Raw genomic sequence first — 15,230 nt, forward strand, 5'->3', positions numbered from 1 at the left:
CAGAGGACCCACGTAGTGTCCTGAAAGTGCTTCAATAGGGTGACCATAGTAACTAAGGGCATATCCCCCGAGAAACCCTGCTGAATTTGAATGGCAAAGAATGAATAGCATTGGTCATACAGCAACCAGCAATAATCGGTCTTTGTAAAAGGCCGGCCGCAGTGTAAATAGACTTTAGGGTAGTTACTATTTTCCGATCCCCAGGGTCCTTCATGGAAAAGGAGCCTGGGGTAGGTAGCACCGCCTTCTTAGACAGGCGAGAGACTGAGGCATCCACGCCAGGGGGTTCTTCACAAAATTTTATACCTTCAGTAGGAAATGGTAAAGTGCGCAAAAACTTTGTGGATACTTGGAATTTTTTGTCTGTATTTTTCCAGGCCTGTTTGAATAAATCATCTAACTCTGGAGAATCAGGGAAAGTGACATTGGGCTTATTTTGCACAAAGAAAAATGACTGCTGTGATACAGCGTCCTCTAGGGGGAGCTTTAATACTTTCCTTATAGCCAAAATGAGGTGTTCAAAACCCTGGCCAGAATCAGGATCCCCATCATCCGGTATATCATCATCTGTATCAGACAGCAGTGCAGGTAAACCACGCTTCTGGGGACCTGCATGGGAGAGGGGGGCTATGCATCAGCCCTAGCAGATAAATCTGCCACAGCTTGTTGCAGTAGCTGAGTTTTCTGCACATATGCAGTGAGTTGAGATGACATATCAGACATCATGGTTTCAAGAGACCCTAACCAGTGGGGCTCTGGACCCTTTTCCCCAACCTCTTCACTAAGTTGGGACGATTGACTACAATTGCTCAGAGGAGACAGAGTCATAAGATAATGGAGAGAATCTGGTGTGACAGATACTGCACAGTTTGTGCTTACCCATATTCACAGTAAACACAACATACACACAGACCGGAATAATGCAATCCTGCCCTACTGTATGTGAGAGGAGACAGAGAGAGGACCTCAGCACACCCTGAGCTGCACAGCCCCAGTGAGGCTGTCAGCTCTGTAATTCACAGTAAACCTCACAAAAGTGTTCAACTCTGCATTTTTGTGCCAGTTTACACACGGGGGAACTTAGCGGGACCCCCCAGGGAGGGTCGCGTACACCGCGCCCAAGGTCTGCTGCACTTTGAAACCGGGGACCCCTGGTGTGTACTCACCACCGATGTCACCTTCAGGCAGCGTTAGGGGTGTGCAGCGTGCTGCGACAGCCAAGGCGCAGTGCCCCGCTAAACAAACAGTCCCTCAGGAAGGTGGTCCTGCAGCGGGGTAGCGGCTCTGCACCTCATAAGGCCGATGACCGCCCCCCCCCCTTCCTCCCCCTAACTCCCACGGCGCAGGTATGCTGTAGCACAGACAGCATACCGAAAAAAAATAAGTTTTAAATGAAATTGAAGAAAGCGCTCTGGAGCTGCAGAGATGTGCATCCTCTCCTGAGGGCACTTTATCCTAAACTGCCTGCGGGAGGGGGCATAGAGGGGAGGAGCCAGCACACCCAGTTGAAAAAATTTAAAGTGCACTGGCTCCTCTGGACCCCATCTATAACCCCATCGTACTAGTTCTCCCCAATATCCCTTATGGATGCTAGAGAAATGTAAAATTAAAAAATAAAAATTTTTGCGCTTCTGTTTAACACTTTTCTCGTAGTCCATTGAGGGACACTGTGACCACCATGTGGTATGATTTTTTTCTTTGAACTCTTGTTTTCATATACTGTAACTCTGGAATATTATGTGAATATTGTTCTTTCATCTCTGTTCTGGGGTTGGACTAGTCAAGTAACTGAGGCTTCCTTTAAGTGCCCAAGCTCCTACTAGCACCTCTATAGCCCTTTATTCCTATGTTCCTCAATTGGGTTACTACAAGAAAGCAATTTAATGTAGGTTCAAAAATCCTATTTTATCTCCTAATTTATCACGAACACTAAAATTAATGTTGTGTGTGTTAAAAACAAAAACTTGCTATGTAAGAATTAAGGACACAGATTATTAACTGGTCATCTTACCCATCTTCTATGCCAGGCTGTAGGTATAAATGAGCATGTACCGATCGTAGCCTCTGAATAACATGTATACAGAGACGCTGGAACATCTGTTATAAAAATAATCATAATTAAACAAAATGACGGAAACTTTTTTTACACTATTTTTAACAATTGAAAATTATCAAATTTCACACCATTTGTTAGATAAAGACCAGTATCCAATCAGTTGCAGTCATTTACTACAGCTAATGTATTTGGCCGGGGCTATCCAATTAGCTCCGATATCCACTTATCAGGGATTATCCCTCAAGTGCCTCAGGCACCCGAAGCATAATCTGCGATAAGCAGCCCTCAGAGCCGCCATAACACATGGAATCAGGAGCTTATCCCAGATCCCACTGCGAGTCCTTTTTCGTCCGATAATAAATTTCTTCAACTGGGTGTGCTGGCTCCTCCCCTCTATGCCCCCTCCCACAGGCAGTTATAGGTAAAAATGTGCCCGAAGGAGAAAGGACATATATGAGAGAAGGAACATGATAACAAAGGGTGGTGAGATTTACACACCAGCACACCACAAGCGCATAACAACCAGCAACGGCTGGTAACAACAACAGCTGAACAGGTAACTATAGAACATGAACTTGCAGAAATGTCCACGCACTAAGGCGGGCGCCCAATATCCCTTATGGACTACGAGAAAAGGATTTACCGGTAGGTATTAAAATCCTATTTTCTCTAGCTTCCATAAGGGATATTGGGGGAAACTAGTACAATGGGGACGTCCCAAAGCTTCCAGAACGGGCGGGAACGTCCGGAGACTGCTGCAGCACCGCCTGCCCAAACTGGGCATCCTCTTTGGCCAGGGTATCAAATTTGTAGAACTTCACAAAAGTGTTCTTCCCCCGACCAGGTAGCAGCTCGGCATAGTTGTAAGGCCGAGACTCCACGGGCAGCCACCCAGGAAGAGCCAACTGATCTAGTAGAGTGGGCCTTTAGAGACTTCGGAACAGGTAAGGCTGCCGACACATAGGTTGTTGGATAGTAAGCCTAATCCAATGAGCAATGGACTGCTTTAAAGCAGGGCAACCCTTTTTCTGCGCATCATAGAGCACGAACAAAGAGTCAATTTTTCTGACCCGAGCTGTGCGCTTGACATAGATCTTCAAGGCACGCACAGCATCCAAAGCCTCCAGAGGATCAGACGCGTCAGAACTGGACGGAACCACAATAGGTTGATTCAGAAGCTCCGCTCTGTCCTCGTAAAAGACCAAGTACGGACTATTACACGATAAGGCTCCCAATTCTGAAACACGTCAAGCAGAAGCCAGGGCCAGTAACATCACCGTCTTCCACGTGAGGTACTTATCTTCTACCGTCATCAGAGGTTCAAACCAGGAGGACTGTAGAAATGCCAACACTACATCCAAATCCCAGGGTGCCGTAGGCAGCACAAAAGGTGCTTGTATGTGGAGTACTCCTTGCAAGAAGGTCTGAACTTCTGACAACACTGCCAATTTCTTTTGGAAGAAAATGGAGAGGGCTGAAATCTGGACCTTAATAGAACCCAGACGTAAGCCCTTATCTACAACCAGCCTGCAGGAAAGGTAGGAACCGTCCCAAGTGAACTCCGCAGGCGGATACTTGCGTTCCTCGCACCAAGAGACGTATCGCCTCCAGATATGATGATCGTGTTTTGACGTCACAGGTTTCCTGGCCTGAACCATGATAGCAATAACCTTCTTGGAAAGGCCCTTGTGAGCTAGGATGTTCCGCTCAGCCTCCATGCCGTCAAACGAAGTTGCTGTAAATCCGGGTAGACGAACGGTCCTTGCTGCTGAAGATCGCTTCTTAGTGTTAGAGGCCAAGGGTCTTCGACGGACATGTCCAGAAGATCCACGTGCCATGCCCTCCGAGGCCAATCCGGGGGCAATCAGAATTGCCTGGACCCCTGCTTCGCTTTAGCACACTTGGGAGCAATGGAATCAGAGGAAACGGGTAAACCAGCCAGTACGGCCACGCTAGAGCGTCCACTGCCCTCGCCTGAGGGTTCCTGGTCCGTGAGCAATACCAGGGAAGCTTCTTTTTGAGATGAGAAGCCATCAAGTCTATTTGTCGGCAACCCCACTGATCGATGATTTGTTGGAACACCAGATGGTGGAGCCCCCACTCCCCCGGGTGGAGATCGTGACGATTGAGGAAGTACGCCTCCCAGTTGTCCACACCGTAATGAAGATTGCCGACATAGCTCTTGCATTTCTTTCCACCCGGAGGAGTATCCTTGACACCTCTCGCGTGCAGGCTCTGCTTTTGGATCCCTGAGCAGAGGAGAGGCTTGAAGCAGAGCATTGTAGATTGCCCGAAGTTCCAGAATGTTGATTGGAAGGAGGGCCTCGTGGGCTGACCACCTGCACTGGAACTGCGCCCCTTGGGTTACAGCTCCCCATCCTCGCAAACTGGCATAAGTCGTGAGGAGGGTCCAATCCTGAATCCAAAAACTCCGGCCTTCCTGGAGATTGGAGGACTGTAGCCACCACAAAAGGTAAATCCTGACCTGAGGTGACAGCCGAATCATCTGGTGCATGTGCAGATGTGATCCGGACCACTTGCTCGGAAGATCCAACTGAAACGTTCTGGCATGGAACCTCCCATACTGGATCGCCTCGTAGGAGGCGACCCTCTTTCCCAACAATCTTATGCAAAGATGGATGGACACTCGAGAAGGTCGAAGCACCATGCGGACCATTTCCTGAAGTGTTTTAGCTTTTTCCTCTGGTAGAAACACTTTCTGGGCCACAGTATCCAGCAACATCCCCAGGAACAGGAGCCTCTGAGCTGGCTCCAGGTGGGACTTCTGTATGTTGGAGGATCCACCCGTGGTCTCACAGAAGATGGATTGTGATGGATCTTGCCTTTATCAGAAGATCGTCCAGATAAAGGACCACAGTGACCCCCTGGACCCGGAGTTGGAACATAAACTCTGCCATCACCTTTGTGAACACCCTCGGGGCTGTAGACAGACCGAAGGGTAGGGCCTGGAATTGGAAGTGATCATCCAGCAGGGCAAATCGCAGGTACACCTGATGAGGCGGCCAAATCGGAATATGGAGATAGGTGTCCTTGATATCCAAGAAGACCATAAATTCCTGTTCCTCCAGACCACCAATCACTGCTCGCAGGGATTCCAATTCGAACTTGAACACCCTCAAATACGGATTCAAGGATTTCAGATTCAAAATGAGCCTTACCGAACCGTCCGGTTTTGGTACCACAAACAGGTTTGAGTAAAACCCCCTGCCGCATTGCGGTATAGGTACTGGAACAATGACGTGGGGACTGGACCAACTTTCAGATAGCCCGTTGTAATGTAACTTGCATATTCTCCAAGGCTGGAAAGCTTGATTTGAAAAACCGTTGGGGGGAGGTGTGTGTGTGTGTGTGTGTGTGTGTGTGTGTGTGGTGGGGAGGGGAGTACAGTCGAACTCCAGCTTGTAGCCCTGAGAAACAAGCTCTCTGACCCAGGCATCCTGGCAGGAAGTCTCCCAGACGCTGCTGAAGTGACGCCACCGAGCTCCCACCTCGAGATCCCCTCGGGGTCAGTGGGCACCGTCATGCTGAGGCCCTAGTGGAAGCAGATCCGGTGGACTATTCCTGAGAACTGGTGCTGGCAGTTTTTCTGGACTTACTTCTGGTGCTTCTGGCCGCATTGGAGGCACTTCTGGCCTTCGATCGAAATCTGTGAGACCGAAAGGACTGGACAACGGCCCCGGATAGGAGCATCTTGCTGGCGGGGCCCCAGAGGGGAGAAACGTGGATTTTCCAACCGTAACTTTGGAAATCCAGGTATCCAATTCAACCCCAAAAAGCCATTCCCCAGAAAAGGGGACAGATTCCACACTACGTTTGGATTCTGCATCCGCAATCCACTGACACAACCACAAGGTCCTGCGTGCCGACACTGCTATGGCAGACGTCCGAGCATTAATGTTCACCATAGAGGACACGTGTAGTTTCCTGAATGTGCTTCAGTAGGGTGACCATAGTAACTAAGGGCATATCCCCCGAGAGACCCTCTGAATTTTAACAGCCCAAGAATGAATAGCATAGGTCATACAGCAACACGCAATGACCGGTCTTTATGAGCGGTCGGCTGCAGTGTATATAGACTTTAGGGTAGTCTCTACCTTCCGATCCCCAGGATCCTTCATGGTAAAGGAGCCCGGGGCAGGTAGCACCGCCTTCTTAGACAGGTGAGAGTCATAGACATCGACCCCAGGGGGTTCCTCCCAAAATTTTCTACCTTCAGGAGCAAACGAGAAAGTGCGCAAAAACTTTTTGGACACTTGGAATTTTTTGTCTGGATTTTTCCAGGTCTGTTTGAATAAGTCATCTAACTCTGGAGAATCAGGGAAAGTGACATTGGGCTTGTTTTGTACAAAGAAAAATGACTGCTGTGATGCAGCGTCCTCCACACCTCCCTTATAGCCAAAATGAGGGGTTTAATACCCTGAGTAGAATCGGGATCTCCACTAATGGGATCCAGGTCATCCCGATCATCTTGTATATCATCTGTATCAGAGAGTAGTGCAGGTAAACTACGCTTCTGGGGACCTGCATGAGAGAGGGGGGGGACTGTGCATCAACCCTAGCAGCTAAATCTGCAACAGCTTGTTGCAGTAGCTGAGTTTTCTGCACATTAGCGGTGAGCTGGGATGACATATCTGACATCATAGTTTTAAGAGACCCTAACCAGTGGGGCTATGGACCCTCTCCCCCAACCTCTTCACTAATTTGTGAATATTGACTGCATTGCTCACAGGAAACTGAGTCATTAGATAATGGAGAGAATCTGGTGTGACATATACTGCACAGCTTGTGCTTACCCATTTTCACAGTAAGTACAAAAACATACACACAGACAGTTATAATGCAAGCCTACCCTATTGTATGTGAGAGGAGACACAGAGAGGGATAATACCAGCACACCCTGTGAGACTGTCAGCTCTGTAAATCACAGTGAACACTAACAAATGTAGTCCTAAATAGGCTCAGGATAGTGTACAGTGGCTCTCCCCCTTAGCTACACCCTGTACCAGTTTCCAGCGTGTCTTGTGAGGCAGGAAGCACTGAGTGTGTGCTGTAATGGCTGCTGTAAGCAGAGGAAGGCGCCAAAACGCCCCAAGTCCCTCCAGTGGCGCCGAGGCTGTATATATTATTTATACTGGCAAAGTCTCCTAAATAGATTAAAACATCAATCAAGTGCTAGTCAAGCGTTTTTGTGCCAGTTTACACACGGAGGATCCTAGCGGGATCCGCCAGGGAGGGTCCCGTACGCCGCGCCCGTGGTCAGCCGCACTTTGAACTGGGGGGCCCCCCCCCCAGCGGGACCCCAGTTTGTACTCGCCGCTGATGTCACCTTCAGGCAGTGTTAGGGGTGTGCGGCGTGCTGCGGCTCTGACAGCCAAGGTGCAGTGCCCCGCTGAGCAACAACCCCTCTGGGGAGGAGCTCTGCACCTCTTAAGGCCGGTGACTGTTTCTCCCCCCCCCCCCCCCCCCCCCCAAACTCCCACGGCGCAGGTATGCTGTTGCCCAGACAGCATACGGAAAATAATAAAAGTTTTAAAACTCTCTGGAGCTGCAGAGATGTGCATCCTCTCCTGAGGGCACTTTTCTCTAAACTGCCTGTGGGAGGGGGCATAGAGGGGAGGAGCCAGCACACCCAGTTGAAGAAATTTAAAGTGCACCGGCTCCTTTGGACCCCGTCTATACCCATCGTACTAGTTTCCCCCAATATCCCTTACGGATGATAGAGAAACAGCCTATAATTAGATAGCGGGATAATGACCATCGATCAAAAATTTCGCTATCAGGACGTTTTTCTCAGCCGAAAAAGGATCACACCTAATAGAATACTGGCCAAAGCTTTACAAATATTATCACCTCTTAAGTCAAAAATAGTTTTGAGCAATCATACAGTAACTACAAAACTAATCAAATAACTACAGGGGAACATAGTGTGAGGCACTGATACCAACAAACTTTAATAAAAGAGTGATGACCCAATAGATACCAATGGAGATGTAATGTATACTTATACACACACAGTGGAGACAAGCGTTTCCGCCATCCATCCACAGTATTTCTATATTTAGCATATATAAATCTGGTTGTGGTGGAGCTACATGACCCAGTGTGCCATGTCAGTGCTGGGACATACAATGTAGACTGGATGAAGAACAATCATGATGTATACTTGTACCCAGTCTACAATAATAGTATATGCAGTATATTTAAATCAATGAAAAACAATAGTCCTATTGCCTGTAATGTACGGAACTAACATTACTGTTCAGCGCTAATCTTGCATTGCATGGTCTGGTCCCACTCCTCCTCCGACTGACCACGCCCCCTTTAGAAGCACGCCGCCACTGCTGGTACATGCTATTATGTGGGCTGCTATAATGATTTGTGAGTGCTTCACGGACAGTTTGACACTATAAAAACAAAAACTTTTAAATGTATTCTTAATAAAACATGTTTGACCCACCTGTCTAACAATCTGATTTGGACACTTGATCAGTATCTGCATAGGCCACCAGTCATCATCAGCCATTCGATCCAAAAACCACTGAAGGGAGAAGAACAAACTTAGGAACGATAGAGCATGGCTGAAAATAAAATCACTGATTTAAGGGGTTTGGGTCATAAGGTCGACCACTATTAGTCGACATGGTCACTAAACTGACATAAGTTTTTTTCACTTTTTTTTGGTGTCGTTTTCTTCGTAAAGAGACGGGGAACCCCAATAAGTGCACCGCTTCGCTCGCCATGCTTCGGGCAAGGTTACTATTCCCAATCGTAGTCCACGTGGATCGTAAAGTATGAAATAGTTCAAAAAAAGTAATATATGTAGATTTTTTTTAAAAACTCATGTCGACCTTTTTCCATGTCGACCAATAGTGGTTGACCTAATGACTGTCAACCTAAAGACCGTATCCCGATTTAAGAATTTCTATTTTCAATTCAGTGCACCCGTCATCTGCAACGTAAACTGAAGCCAGTTATGTGCCAATAGTTTCCAGCCTGTCGATACGTCACAAGTGACTTTTTACATCTCACCTCGCAAGCTGCTTGGCTGTTGTTAAACTGCTTTGTCAGTAGTTCAATCCACTGAAGCATTGTGGGCTAGACAGAGAAAAGACAGTAGGGGAAAAAAAAATTTTTTACAGCTCAAAAAATAATATTATTCCAAAGACATAAGGGCCGATCTGACACTTGTGCTAGCATATGGCATGTGCCGGTGTAAACGAAACACTTCTCTTCAGATAATTTGTAGCAACTCTTGGGCACGGAGAACTGACAAATGCAAGTCCACAAAAATAGGATTTTTTTTTACTTACCAGGTAAATCCTTTTCTTTGAATCCATAGGGGGCACTGGAGTACTCTTGGGATATGGACGGCTTCCGCAGGAACAGGTCACTGAATATTTAAATTTAGAACTCTCCACCCCTCCATATCCCAGAGTACCTCAGTGTTTTTTACTGAGCCGAACAGGAGCTAGAGAGGTTGACAATGGAGAATTACATATAACATAACGGACAACAATAAAGTTGACACATAACGTTACTGACAACTAAACAGTTGACACCATAACCAGCACTTGATAATTTCAACCAGTCGGTGAGAGTGTGTTACCATAAGATCCCCTGAACTTACCACAAACCAGGTAAAACTGCTCTGGGTGGGCGTCCAGTGCCCCCTATGGATTCAAAGAAAAGGATTTACCTGGTAAGTACCAAAATCCTATTTTCTTTTTCATCCACTAGGGGTCACTGGAGTACTCTTGGGACGTACCAAAGCTTCCCCCGTGGGCGGGAGAGCTGTTTGGCACCTGTAACACTAGGCGGCCAAAGCTAGATGCTGATGCCGCAAACGTATGAAACTGTTAAAAGCGCACAAACGTGTGCACTGAAGACCATGTAGCCGCACGGCAAAGCTGCGTCGTAGAAGCTCCACGACCAGCTGCCCATGAAGTTCCCACAGAATGTGTGGAATGAGCTGTTACTGCTGTAGGCGGCTGTAACCGAGCATAAAGGTAAGCCTGACGTATGGTCAGTTTTATCCATCTGGATAAGGTCAGCTTAGAAGCTGGCCAACCCATCTTGGCAGCATCATAGAGAACAAACAACGTATCCGTCTTACGAACAGTAGACGTTCGGGATACATAAACGCGCAGTGCGCGTACCACATCTAAAATTCCTGAATCTCCTGTTAACACAGGAACTACTATTGGTTGATTGATGTGAAAAGATGACACTACCATTAGTAAGAAAGCGGGATTCGTCCGAAGTTCCGCTGTGTCATCATGAAACACCAAACACGGTGGCTTGCAGGACAAGGCACCCAAATCTGAAACACGCCTTGCCTAAGCTAAGGCTAGGAGCAAAATTGTTTTCCAAGTGAGAAACTTAATATCCACTTGTTGTAAGGGTTCAAAATATGAAGACAGTAAGAAATCTAAAACCAGATTCAAGTCCCATGGCGCTGTAGGTGGAATGAATGGAGGCTGTACTCTTAGGACACCTTTGCAGAAAAGTGTGCACAGACGGCAATAGAGCCAATCGTCTTTGAAAGTAAATTGACAAAGCAGATACCTGCACTTTTAGTGTAGATAAACGCAGTCCTCCATCTAACCCCGTCTGTAGAAATAACAAAAGATGAAATAACTTGAAAGATGATGTCGGAAACTTCCGAGCTTCACACCAACCTATATAGGCACGCCAAATACTGTAATAATGAGCTGCCGTAAACGGCTTCCTAGCTCGTAACATGGTTGGTATAACCGAATCTGGAATACCCTCTCTTCTTAAGAGGGCAGTCTCAACAGCCACCCCGTCAAACGCAGCCGCGCTAAATCGGGGTAAAGGAACGGACCCTGTTGTAACCGGTCCGGACGTAGTGGGAGCGGCCAAGGATCGTCTGCGAGTAGTCCGCGGAGATCCGAGAACCAAGCTCTCCGAGGCCAATGAGGCGCCACTAGTATGACTGTGACGGACTCTCTTTTGATTCGTTTTAGCAACATAGGGAGCAGCGGAAACGGTGGAACCAGATACACGAGGCTGTGCGGCCACGCGATTGTGAGAGCATCCACCGCCACTGCCTTTGGATCTCGCGTTCTGGACACATACTGGGGCGTTTGGTGATTGTGGCGAGATGCCATCAGGTCCACTTGAGGGTAACCCCACCTCTGGACCAACATGTGAAACACCTCTGGATTCAGTGCCCATTCTCCTGGATGAAAATCCCGACGGTTGAGATAATCTGCCTCCCAGTTGTCCACTCCCGGAATGAAGACTGCCGACAATATCACTTGGTGATGCTCGGCCAAATCGAGGATTCAAGCCACTTCCCGCATTGCCATGCGGCTTCTCTTTCCTCCTTGTTTGTAGATGTACGCGACTGCCGTCGCGTTGTCTGACTGCACCTGGACAGGCTGAGACCTAAGTATGTGCACTGCTTGTCGCAGCGCATTGTAAATTGCCCAGAGTTCCAGGACATTTATAGAGAGCAATCTTTCGTGATCCGCCCAGAGACCCAGGAGCTGATAATTTTGAACTACAGCTCCCCAACCTCTGAGACTCACGTCCGTCGTTAGAATTATCCAATTCCAGGCGCCGAACCGTTTCCCTGCGGTTATATTGTGTACTTTGAGCCACCAGAGTAGAGAGACTCTGGCCCGTGGCAACAACCGCACCCTGTGGTGAATCTGCAAATGCGAGCCCGACCACTGTGCGCGCACATCCAGTTGAAAAGGACGTGAGTGAAATCTTCCGAACTGAAGCGCTTCGAAAGCCGCCACCATGGTGCCTAAGAGGCGAATGCACAAATGTACTGAGACTGTGCGTGGCTTGAGCACTAATCCTACCAGATGACGAATGATCTGTACTTTCTGTCCTGGTAGGTAAATTCTCTGATTTACCGCATGGAGGATCATACCTAGGAATTGCAGTCGTTGAGACGGAATCAGATGTGATTTCTTGAAGTTGACAATCCAACCGTGCTGAACTAGTACATCGTACGTCAGCAACGCATGTTGGACGAACATCTGTTGAGACGGAGCTTTGATGAGCAGATCGTCCAAGTACGGAACTATTATCACTACCAGGGATCTGAGACGTTTGGTGAATACCCGAGGCGCTGACGAGAGGCCAAACGGTAGAGCCTGAAACTGGTAATGGTTTTGCCGTATTGCAAACTGCAAGAACCTCTGATGAGGTGGCCAAATCGGAATGTGTAAGTACGCATCCTTGAGATACAGCGCAATCATGAATTCCTGTGGCTCTCAACCTGCAATTACTGACCGCAGAGATTCCATCTTGAATCTGTAGTAAGTGACGTACTGATTGAGGCCCTTCAAGTTCAATATTGGCCTGACCGAGCCATCCGACTTTGGTACCTACAAACAGACTGGAATAATAACCCTGACCTTGTTGGTGTACAGGGACCGGAATCAATACTGCTGACTCCAGCAGGGACTGAATGGCAATTTGCAGAACCGCCCTCTTGTCGTCCGACACAGGCAGTCCGGTCTTGAAAAACCGCAGTGGCGGGAGTTTAAACACTAAATTGCGGATCCACCCATCTGTGGACGTCTGGAACCACGCCAAATGGAACGTCTGAAGGCGTGCTCCCACAATTGGAGATCCAAGATGGGCTGGGAGTCCGTCATGCCACTGGCTTGTCGGTGACCTTAGCGCCTTGACGACTGGGGTTGGTTTGTTGGAAACCACGCCCTCAACCTCGTCTACCGGGCATGGCTGGTCCTCTACCACGGGCTCGAAAGGGCTGAGGCCGAAAGGATTTGAATGCCGGGCCCGAGTATTTACGTCTAGGTACCTTTGGAGGCAATGGTAAGAAAACCGACTTACCTCCCGTGGCCTGAGCAATCCATTTGTCCAATTCAGGACCAAACAACTTCTCGCCACCGTAAGGTAACGCCTCTATACCTCTTTTGACCTCCGCCTCCGCTTGCCAAGAGCGCAGCCAGAGTGCTCGTCGTGCTGTAACTAGCGACGATGAAAGGCGAGAAGTGAGCTGTCAGACGTCAGTAGAAGCTGTACATAGATAATCAGCAGCTTCCCAGATTTGATCAGCGAGAAGTATAAGGTGATCCATGTAGGGCAGACTTGAGTTCTGTTATCCATACCATCAGCGCCTTAGTAACCCAAATGCCAACCAACCCAGGCCTAAGCAACACTCCTGCTGCTATATACATGGATTTTAGCATAGCTTCTATTTTACGGTCTGAAGGGTCTTTAAGCGTAGTATCGTTGGTACTGGTATGGTTAATTTCTTAGTAAGTTTAGACACAGACGAATCCACCAATGGCGGATTCTCCCATGTAGCTGTCACAGCCTCTGGAAACAGGTAACTAGACTTAAATCGCGTTTCCAGTAACATCTTATTAAGAGATCCCGAAACAGGAAAACACATCGGAGTCCTCTGCCGTTTAGCAAAGACGACTTCATTATTTATCAGAGGCTCCTCAGTTTCCGTTAACTTCAGAGACTGATGCACCGCTCGGATGAGATTATCAATGTCAAAACAAATGAAATGTATCCCTACTACCCAAAATGGACTTGGACTTTTGGCAAGGCTGAGACCCCTCCGGTAGTTCTAGCGGTCTCATCCTAGACTCAGATCTTGCCGCTTCCAGCTCCTGTCGAGCGGCGGCCAATTCTGATTGCAATCCAGCCATGACACGCTAGTGTAGCCCATGGCGGGTCCGGGGATGAAACCGGTTTTGAAACCGGAGTAGAAATTGTATTCGTAGCTGAATCCACTAAACATACTGTACATGTGGTATTGTTACAGACATGGCAGGGAAACTGCTTTTTTTTTTTTTTTTTTGGTTTTGCTGGTGCCTTACTCATTATGCAGACAGACAATGCAATACAATACACAAAAAACAGACACTTGCACGACTCAGTAAAATAGTACTAAGGTGTGTCTATATATATATATATATATATATATATATATATCTGGCCAAGAGCAGTGCACGTGGCCACTACTATATGAAACCTGATCCCAAATTCCCACTAACACCCCTGCGCCTCCGTTGGAGTAGAGATGTAGGACAGGAACGTTCTGGAATCACAACAGGAAGACCGGAAGCATGGTTAAAATGGCCCCCATGCCTCACAGCGCAGGGTATATTTAACAAGTGCAGCAAACCTGTTAATATAGGCTTAACAGCCTATGTCATTAATGCTGTCACCCCCTTTTTGCAGCACTCCGCTAAAGAGTATCATTCCCCCCCTTCTGCTCCCTCCCCTGTGGCCCGTGTACCGCTGTCTGAGCGGGAGTTACCGGGGAGCGGGTCCGCGATCGGGTGCAGGGAGCCGGGGAGTGCTGTAATGGAAAGCGGTCCTGCAGCAGCGGCCGGCGGATGTGAGCGGCGGCCGGCAGGTGAGAGCGGCGGCCGGCGGGGTCTTAGCGGCGGAGGAACGCGGTGCTGATCGGAGCGGTTGCCGGGGCGGCCAGTTAGGAGAGGCGGGTGCGGGCGCAGCGGCGCTGGCTCTGAACAGTGTCCCCACACAGCGGGGCGGCAGCGTGCGCCGACCGCCCCGTCCCCCCAGCATACCTGACTCCAGAAGCGATGGCTGTGACGGGGCTTCTATCTGCAAGCTCCGTCCAGCTGTAGCAGCAGGCTTGTGAGCTGCGTGTGGCTGTGAGGGTGCTCTCTTTGAGGACCGACACGCCATGCGCTGCTCCGTGCAGCGGCACTATCCCGGACCCACGTTTTTACAGAAACTGGGAAGGGATGTGCTTAAGTTGTAAAAAATAAAAATAAAAATGAAAAATTGAAATCAAAATCAAAAAATATTCACTAAGTGTGGCAGCCCCACACCAGCCCTGTTGCTCCGATGAGCACAGAAAAAACAGAGGTACTCTGGGATATGGAGGGGTGGAGAGTTCTAAATTTAAATATTCAGTGCCCTGTTCCTGCGGAAGTCGTCCATATCCCAAGAGTACTCCAGTGACCCCTAGTGGATGAAAAAGAAATGGGCAAGCACAATGCAACCCTGGTACGGAGTCACATCGGTGTGCCAGAGCTCATCTATCTGCCCAATAAATGGCATTGCTCCTATCTGCCTAATAAATGCACAGTGCTTTTACACGTCTGCCAAGCTCAGTGGCCATTTAAGCTAATAAAGAATACCTGTATGAATACTTATA

The 15,230-nt window shown here is 48.3% G+C and overlaps 1 protein-coding gene across 6 annotated transcripts in view; it reads right to left on the reverse strand.

The window, feature by feature from the left end:
- Nucleotides 1-15,230, reverse strand: part of USP34 (ubiquitin specific peptidase 34) — a 438,538-nt gene that overhangs the window by 55,131 nt on the left and 368,177 nt on the right. For all 6 annotated transcript variants that reach the window (XM_063918244.1, XM_063918241.1, XM_063918240.1 and 3 more), the window contains 3 exons: nt 9,107-9,172; nt 8,535-8,615; nt 2,012-2,097 (listed from right to left, as the gene is read on the reverse strand). In XM_063918244.1, the coding sequence (XP_063774314.1) occupies nt 2,012-2,097; nt 8,535-8,615; nt 9,107-9,172 (233 nt within the window). The remainder of the gene's footprint in view (nt 1-2,011; nt 2,098-8,534; nt 8,616-9,106; nt 9,173-15,230) is intronic.

The sequence above is a fragment of the Pseudophryne corroboree genome, chromosome 4 (genome assembly GCF_028390025.1).
Source record: "Pseudophryne corroboree isolate aPseCor3 chromosome 4, aPseCor3.hap2, whole genome shotgun sequence".
NCBI classification, from domain to species: Eukaryota; Metazoa; Chordata; class Amphibia; order Anura; family Myobatrachidae; genus Pseudophryne; species Pseudophryne corroboree.